The sequence below is a fragment of the Protobothrops mucrosquamatus genome, unplaced genomic scaffold (assembly GCF_001527695.2).
Source record: "Protobothrops mucrosquamatus isolate PMUCROS unplaced genomic scaffold, P.Mucros_1.0 scaffold417, whole genome shotgun sequence".
In the NCBI taxonomy this organism is placed as follows: domain Eukaryota; kingdom Metazoa; phylum Chordata; class Lepidosauria; order Squamata; family Viperidae; genus Protobothrops; species Protobothrops mucrosquamatus.
Window position 1 is genome coordinate 585,297 of NW_015386746.1, and position 9,464 is coordinate 594,760.

Here is a 9,464-nt window from a genome sequence, read left to right on the forward strand (position 1 = left end):
TATGACTTGTGGACTTCAACTCCCAGAATTCCTCAGTCAGGCACGCTGGCTGAGGAATTCTGGGAGTTGAAGTCCACAAGTCATAAAAGAGCCAAGTTTGAAGAGCTCTGCCTTACAGCATCCATTTTTCCTGTCTTCCTTAAAGGGGCTGTTTGCTCTGATCTCATTCAGTCAGGCTTACTTTCCTTATGACATGGGAGCTGAGATAAAATTATTCATCTTTTTAAGCTGCCTCACCTTAAAGCCAGTCTCTGGATCAGTGTTTCTCAACTTTAACAACTTTTAAGATATGTGGAACTCAACTCCCAGAATTCCTCAGGCTTTTACTCCAAAAATGCAAAGGCATCACTTATCTTCCTTTCTTTGCAAGACTTAGCAAGGCATAACTAATCGGCACAGACAATTCTGCAGGTGCCGTTCGAGTGTTTTCCAGCAGATGTCAGACCACCAGCGCTTGAATAAAAAGAACTTATTGCCTAGATCAGAGGTCTGCAACCTTGACAACTTTTAAGACTTGTGGACTTCAGCTCCCAGAATTCCTCACCCAGCATAGTTGAATTCTGGGAGCTGAAGTCCACAAGTCTTAAAAGTTGTCAAGGTTGCAGACCCCTGGTCTAGATCCAGAGGGCAAATCTCAATGACACCTTCTATTTCTAAGGACACAGAAATATCTCCCAATGAATCAAAGGCAGCCCACTACACACAGAGACATGATGAATATGGGAATTTGCTAGGAAGCAGCAGTCAATTCATCATGACTACAGAACTGCGTTAGGTAACTAAGACAAATAATTGGTTCTTGTTCACAAGCAAATTCTTAACCCCAACAGTTATTTTTTTTTAGTTGTGAGGCTGTTTCTTTCCAGCTGTTTGTGAACTTACTTTTCAAACCAAATCAACAATGTAGGATGGTGGTTTTTTTAGTTCTATAATCAGATGAAAAAAATGTAGCAAGTCCTATAGACTAGCAATCCCCAACCTTTCCAGCTCCACGGACTGGCAGCAGCAGCAGTAGTGGTGTTGGTGTTGGTATGCACAATCCAGCTCCTGTGCCTGCACAAATAAAGCTTCACGTACTCGCCCATCACTTGTGCGGTCTGGTTCCTAATGGGCCACAAACCGGTACGGATCCTGCTATGGAGTTGATATATTGTATGTCTATCTATAATTTAACATTAATGTTAATATAATTTAATGTTAATATAATTTAATGTTAAATATGTCCAAGGCAGTATCTTAATATCCAGCATTAATTTACAGCAAATTAAATCAAAGAAAAACAGTGTAGGCACTGTCCCAATATTGAATGTTAAATTCATCTGCTGAATTGTTTCTACATGTTAGTTCAATGGCCCTATATGCTAATTAAATGCATGGAAGAAACAACGTTTAGATAAGAGACAATTGATCATAACTTTCTTTTATATTATGCTTTCCAAAATATTTGAAGACTCTTATCATAGTGTATCGTAGTTAAGTCAACCCGGCTTTGTTTTCAACAAATCTATTCTTTCTCCATGATTAATATGTTCATTGTTGTCACTCGTGCATCTTTAGAATTGTATATGTTCTTGAGATGCTGTCTATACTTGAGGGTTTACAAATCCCACTATCTTTTCCTTGTGCCAGTGCAACATCTCAGAATTTTAATAGCAGATAAGCTGTGCAAGGGTGTAGCACATCAAGTGAAGTTTATCATGCATGGAGATAATGAGTAAGTGTGTGTTGTGCTTTGACAGTAAATACTCCTAGACCAATGACCGGGGAAACCCATTGAGAAAGCAATGACTATGGGAGGGAAAAATGTCAAATTCCAGCTTTGGCAACAGTTTTTTTTTATGACAATCATTTGCTTGGGGCTGCTTATATTAAACTGAAAAAGAAATTCATTCAGTGAGCTTTGCCACAACTCCACAAAGAGAGCAGTTACCTTGATATACAAGTAGTCCTCGTTTAACAACTACTTGTTCAGCAATTATTCAAAGTTATGTCAGTGGTGAACGAGAGGTACTTACAACTAGTTCTCAAAGTTCCAGACATCGCAGCATGCCTGCAGTCATGTGACTAGCAGCTGGCTCACATTTACAATGATTGCTGCCTCCCTCAGTCATGTGATCACCATTTGCAATCTTCTTGCTGGTTTCCCTCAAGAAAAATCAACGGGAAAGCCAGCAGACAAGATCACAAGTCACTTTCTCTTGCCTGGCAGCAGCTATCCCTGGCCCTGCTGTGCCCACATTGCACTGGCCACCCATACACTCCTCAGCAGTAGCCATTTTTACCTGCCTGCCAGCCTCCTTGCAAACCACTGAGACTTTCTTAACCTGAAATCCTCACTTAAAGGCAGCAATGGGGAATGTCAGCATTGCCATCTCTAAACAAAGCAACCACGTTGTGTCACTTTACTACCACATGACTTGGTAATGGAAATTCCAGTCCCAATTACAATAGTTATACCGGACTATCTGTATAAGCTATGGAGCGGCAGGCCAAGTAAACTATATGGGCTCTCTTTTTCTGTCTCTTTCTCTCTCACACACATACATAGAATAATTGGCCATCTTGACCTGGAAAAATTGGAATCTGGATTTCTGTAAACAATTGTCCAAGCCATTTTTAAAGAATATTTGGTACCTCTGATCACTTTTCAGTATTCTGGCTTATTCTCTTCAGAAATTGGGTGTAGAAATGAATTGCTGGAAACTGCAAGTAAATACATCTCAGGTAAATATAGGGAGAAATTTCCTAATAGAAAGTGATGCTTGTCAGTGGAATAGACAGCCTCAGGAAATGAACTCCACTTGAGACATTTAAATCACCGTGTTATTGCATTCTGCATTCAGGTTCTGTGCAGAACAAGGAATCATTTTATGACTATGCCAATTTGTGAGTTCAAAGAAAAGAGGATTAAGCAACTACTTAGATAGAACCTATCCTGTCTGGACTGATTCTACTTGCATGCATGCCAAAAGATGTGTGATGCACATATGCACAAAGACTTTTTCACATTTATCAATAAACACCTAAATGATTATATTCAGATTAGATTATATTCAGAGAAAATATGAAATGAACACTTATTATATAGCTTTTGATTAATTATTGTTATTTATAAATATTTTTATATATAATTTTTATATATATAGTTTATAGTTAAGTTGATTGTTGTATATTAGAGTTATAGTAAGTTTATACTTGTTTATATTATGAATGGGTTGTTTGGGTTAGATTTGGATTATTATGTGATTATTCCTGTACTCAGTTCTGGGAAGTCCGGGAGGGGGGGAGGGGAGAAGGGGACTAGGGGATAGAAATTATAAAAAATGATGTATTTATATATTATAGGTAAATAATGGAATTGTATTAAAAAGAGATGCTCGGCTGGTACCCCAAACTGCACTCGATGAGGTGGTTAAGAAGGGAGATGGGATGTAGGGAGGTGGAAAGGAGGAAAGAGGAGAGGTTGTGGGTTTAGGGAGAGGAAGGAAGAGGAAAGTGAATGAGGGTGGAGGCAAGGCGGGGACTGCCAAGCGTCTCCGAAAATGTATTAGGATTATCTTTTTTGCTTGTGCAAGTAAATGCATCATATTTGTATTATTTGTTGTTTAATTTCAAAAATTAATAAAAAAATTTATTAAAAAAAATAAAAATAAAAATAAACACTTAAATGTGGGTTGATTTAAACCTTTGATGGTGACCGGCTGAGATTGAAGAACTTTTTAAAATAAAGTTTCTGGTCAGATTACATTATCTTTCTCCTCCAATAACCCTATTCAAAATTGGTGTCCAAATTGTGATTTGCAGCAAAAAAGAAAAAGAAAAAAAATGTGTTTTGCAAATAGGGTGAAAACTTAGGAAAATGGGTGGCATTTATTCAGATTCCTTATGGAAAACAAATATTCTACATGAATACAGTATTTCTGCTGCCTGGTTTTTTTAAACAGATTGTATGGTTTTAATTCCAATTATATACTGGGGAATTCATATGCTCTTCAGAGTTGGCACACTGGAGTGAAAATAAAGTAATTGAAAGCTCCATGAAGTTGGTAGACTTTGATTGCCAACAAATTGTGCTTACCCAATCACAGTGCTGAAAGTATTATTTAAATTTAACAGTGGGGACATTTATTCTACACGTTAAGAGGTTCAATTCTGCTTTTATTGCTTTATAAAAGTTCTATGTTTTGGGCCCTTCCTATCATACTCAAATTTGCATTCAGTTTGCATTTCCTGGACAGTGGTCCATCAGCTGTTCCATAATGCAATTAGCAATAAGGGGCTATTTGTACATGAACAGTACTTCAGTCCATTTCTTAGTTGTATATAAACATTGCTTCAGCCCATTTCTAATCACAATTATGCCCAAATTTAAGCCTCTGAGGAAACAACAGCTAATAGTCTTTTCAATGCAACATATTTCCCCCCCCTTTCTAGCCCCAATTTTTTAAAAAATAAAAAAACCACCCCCACATACATGCTTCTTTTTTTACTAGAAGTTCTGTTTAGGGTTGTTTTTACTCATACAAATTCAAATCTGGGATTCACATAACTAAAGAATATACAGACTGCAAGGTGGTTTTTATGTAAAGATAAATGCATAAATGTCCATAGAAAAAATGTGAAGACACTGTGGGACAATAACAACAACACCACCCCCGGCCTGATTTCCATTTTGATTGTAATAGCTTATTGCACTGGGTGCAAAATTCCAACTTCCTGACAATGGTGTGTAGGTAGGTGTGTTGCATTTGAAAAAAGAGCATTATGATTATAGCTTTTCAGTGCCCTAAATATCTGCTCATCTTTTGGGTGGATTTCTATTTCTACTGGTCCTTGTGGCTGACAACAATTGTTTGGCAGCTTCTGGTAGAGTTTTTTTCCCCATAATTTCCAATCTGATTCTTTTAATCAAAAATGGCCTAGCTGGAAGCTGGGACTTTGTGTTGCAGAAAGTATGCATTTTAAAACTGATGTAGATTTGTTAGAATAATGAGAGCCACACAAGGCCACATGGAGTGGGGATAAAGATGCAAAGTGAGAAGGATCATGTAACATAGGTGGTTGGGTCAAGGATCTTTATTTAGTTTGCGGTGTCAGGATTGTGGTTCTTTAAAAAAAAATCTTAACTATTTTAGAACTTAATTACAGTTTTCTTGTTTCACTCTCAGAATAATGGGAAACCACACTGTCCATTTTCAACAACTGTGGTCAGAGAAAGGTCTTGTAAAGAAAGGCTGCTATGATCCTTGTACCTTAAGTATTCATATATATAAAACATATAAAGCAAATAAATAACCGAATTCAGAGACAATCATTCCTCTTTTATATGAATAAAAGTTTTATTATTTTTTAGACAATTAGAAAGAAGAAAGAAAGAGGAGAGGGAACAGTAGAACCAGGAAGAGCTTTCTGAGCACTAGTTGTAGGCTGCTGTAAGCAGCATCTCTTGAAAACGTCTTTGTTTCCCATTGTTAGAAAAGCAGAGAGGGAGAAAACGTGTTTATGTAGTATTTTTGTTTTCACTACCTTAAAAAAAGCCATTCTTCTTTCTTCTAAGCTATCACGTCTCCAGCACTCCCTAATGCCATCACACAACTTCCAAATAATAAAAGGAGAAACCAGCAGTGAATAGGGGAGGAGAGATACTGCTCCCTAGGAAACATGTATAAATACAGCAGCCATCTGTCTTCCTGGTGTGCTCTGAAACTGATGGAGCAAGTCCATTAGCAGTATTTTTTTGGGGGGGGGGAAGAGAAGGAAAATAAATGGGAAGGAGAAGTGTTAAAAAAAAAAAACAAGCAAAAAAGGCACAGCTAAGCTTTAAACCTAGTTCAACCCAGAGGGCTCTCTTGACGATGGCGTCACATAGGTGGTATATGGCCTATGAAGAGAGCTCTCCTAATGGCCTTAACATCCATTTGGAAAGGAAAACAATGAAGTTAGAGTGAAGCAGAATGGGAAGTGAAAGAGCAGTGGAGATTCTCTTGGAACCTCATTTCCAGTGCAGTTTGGAACATGGAAGAGAGCCAGTGGAAGAAGGTCTACCTAATTCCAGGCTTTGATCAGAAGGATATATTTTGTCAGTGCAGAGAAGGAAATCCTGTTAGGAACTTCCAAAGGAAGTTTATTTAAGACCAGTGTGTCAGTGATCAATGAGGCAGGTGCGGACAGCAGGGCTCAGTGAGGCCTCCCTGGCTGAGCCTCCTCGAGGTATTCAGAAATGTATTCCCTCCCTACCCTATCCCAAGCTCCATATGAAGCATGGAAGACCCTCACTTTCCTTTCTTTTCAAATTCTCCGTTGTTGTTTTTCAATTAAGGCTAATGAAATTACAAGAGTGAAAACTGTCACCATGGGCTACCATTTAGAGCAGACCACACTTCAAGAAAAGAGAAAGGAGGGGCGGGGTAGCCATTATCTATCTTTCTGCTGCTCTTAAATTCCTTGTTTTATTCCTCCCCGTATTCTTTCTTTCCTTTCCTTTCCTTTCCTTTCCTTTCCTTTCCTTTCCTTTCCTTTCCTAGTATAATGTCCAAGATATCCTGTAAAGGAAGGGTTAAAATGGATGCTTTTAATGTGTGAATGGTCAACTATCAACCTGACCATGCAGGCCAGCCCCACACAGCCATATATGGGGACATGCCATGCAGATGCCAAAAGCTTTGGAAATCTAGCTCTTTTGAGAAATGCCAGCCACACACCCTAGAAAATACACAGCCAGTTCAGTTAAGCAATGGAGGCTTCAGTTTTCCACCCCATACCATGCCCTCCCCAAATCCCTCAACAACAGCCAAACAACAGCAACAACAGCAGCAGCAGCAGCAGGCCAATCAGATGCCAAGCAGCCCATCAGGGAACAAGGCCAAAGTGACCAGAGTTGCCATGGAGGTGACAAGGGATGTGAGAAGCATCCAGAAAAACTAGTGCAAGAGGGATAAAAATCCAATTTGGAGAATGACATAAAGCAGGAGAAGGGAGGAAGATAGAAATAAAGAACTCCAGAAAAAGAATTAAATAAAATAGAACTCTCAAGTCAATTGTCCTCCCTCCCCACTTCTTTTGCCCCAGCTTATTTTTTTTCCTCTGCTTCTTTACTCTGAGATCAGTAGTCACAGACAGAATGTCACCAGTTCCCCCTCACCATCGTCAGTTTTGAGCCAAGCAGCAATGGGCTAACCCCAAGGCAGCTGATCTGATCTACTGACCTCTGGACTTTATAAATTCCATCTGGTTTACCATACTAATAGAAATTTTGTATAGCAGACCTTAGAAAGCAAGTATGGTCTCCTTCCCCTGATGCCTTAAATGGCCTCCTTTTGACCTTGGCACATACAGCCATAGCTGAGGAGCCCCTGAGATCTTGAGGGTGGGGTAATAAAGGAGGGATCATCACATCAGTTGGGTTCAGTTGATTGGGGTAAGGGAAGAACACAGATCTTCCCCTCCATTTCAGGGAGGAAGAGGAGAGTCTCTTATTGGGCCCATCTTCACTCCCACTTACTGTAACAAATTCGCAGAACCACAACCATTTTTTACACCAAAGAGCCCGCTCGGCTCTGTGCTGGTACCATTACAGGCACAGCACCTATCCTCTCCAGCGTTGCTTGGCTTACAGCATAGGACCATGTGTGCTGGGGTCGTGGTTTCCGACTCACTGATCCATTACTCCTGGCCATCTCCTGTGGAGATGGAGCTGTATTGGTTGTCACTACCAATGTCTTCGGTGGAGGGGGTGCTGGATGACCTCCATTAGCATATATAGAACGGGCATTGGTGCTTCCAGAACGAGAGAAGGCCTGCCGTGCGTCATTGCTGAGGTGAGTGAAAGAGTCTGTAGCATGGTTTGCTTTGGGGTCATTCCAGTATCGGCTGTTGTACGTATTGGAGGAGGTGAGAGTGTCATTTTCAGATGAGGAAGCATCACCATGGAAGGCTTTTGTGGATGAAGAACATTTGGGTGGCAAATCATCTTCCCTAAGAAAAAGAAAGACATAACTACGATTCCCTTCACACTATTTCCTCAATATCCATTCATTTCCAAAACAAACAGGAACACTTCCTCGCTTACTGACAAGCATGCATTAAATAATTAACACTGAACAGCAAAAAAACACCCAATCATTTCACATCTTTAATACCAATATCTTAATTCTTGCCCAAATATGCAAGCACTGACACCACAACTTTAAGTTTTACATTCTAATTTTCCATTCTGTCAAAGCTGATATACAGTGATAATGGACAAAGGCAGAAATTAACCATGGTTATTTCTTATGTTATTGCCATTAACTAGCATTAAAAGGAATTATTTTCTCTTGAGAATTTATTGCTGGTTTTGATTGCCATGACTGATTAACAAACTATACTTTTCTTACCAGGAATATTGCATGTAACCCTTTTGCTAACATGTCAGAAAAGATGATGGATGAGACTTGCATTGCACTTATGCCTACTCCATTAATAACTGGCACTGCATAGCCATACCATTATTAGTATTATAAGAATTAGGAATGAGAATCTTGTATGCTAACATCTAATTTGGATCCATTACACTCAAATGAATTTTTACTGTAACATCTTTCTCTTGAAACCTGGAGACAATCTTGCTTGGAAGAAAGGGAAGAAATTTGGAAGGGTAGACAAAGTATTTTCCAAGACCAAACCTGATCTCATTGGGAATCTCCTCCTCCTCTTCCTCCTTGTGTTTGTTTTTCCAATAAAAGAGTGTAACAGCCACCAAGACAATGCAGACAATAAGCACAACTGCCCCTGCTGCTGCAGCTCCAGCAATCAGACCAATATTCCGAGGGTTAGCTGTGTGGGACATGGAACACATGCAAAATCTGAGTAGAAAGAACACATGAGCGTGTTCAAAGAACCACAGCAGGCATCAGGAAAGACCAGCTGTATTCCTAAAAGTAACCAAAAATCACTTACAAAAAAGCATCTATGAATCAAAAGTTCACTGTAAGAAATCTGGTGCAGAATGAGTATGTGCTGGATGTTGTCTTACATATTCTTCTAACTTGTGATATAACACTAGAGGTTATTAACATCTTCCCAACCTTTTGTCGCACTAGAAATGTTTCCATATGCACATTTCAGATGGATTCTGGCATTCATCCAAACAAGAGAGCTTTTAGCAAAGTGAAATTATCCCATGCAATCTGCACATAGCCAAAACAGCTTTAAACCCATTATAAATGTCTGAAGTCCTGGGGACAAGGTGATAGGGCAAATTAACAATTATACAGAGAATCTAATGTAGGATTGCTGTGTCTGTGTGAATTTAATTTATTGCTCTTTTTTTAGAAAAGCAAACAACTTCATAAACTTAGCTAATTTCTTCTTAAATAGGTGGAGTTTTAAAGAGTATAAGGTTCTCCTGCTTCAGCAAGAGGCTGGACTAGAAGACCTCCAAGGTCCCTTCCAGATTCTATTCTATTCTATTCTATTCTATTCTA

At 39.2% G+C, this 9,464-nt stretch overlaps 1 protein-coding gene across 4 annotated transcripts in view; it reads right to left on the bottom strand.

Moving 5' to 3' along the window:
• Positions 1-7,532: 7,532 nt before the first annotated feature.
• Positions 7,533-9,464, bottom strand: part of IGSF11 (immunoglobulin superfamily member 11) — a 14,654-nt gene continuing 12,722 nt past the window's right edge. For 2 of the 4 annotated variants that reach the window (XM_029284191.1, XM_015816244.2), the window contains exons 5-6: positions 8,664-8,814; positions 7,533-7,974 (exon numbers count right to left, since the gene is read on the bottom strand). In XM_029284191.1, the coding sequence (XP_029140024.1) occupies positions 7,533-7,974; positions 8,664-8,814 (593 nt within the window). The remainder of the gene's footprint in view (positions 7,975-8,663; positions 8,815-9,464) is intronic. The other 2 variants (XM_029284193.1, XM_029284192.1) reach the window with 1 other exon arrangement.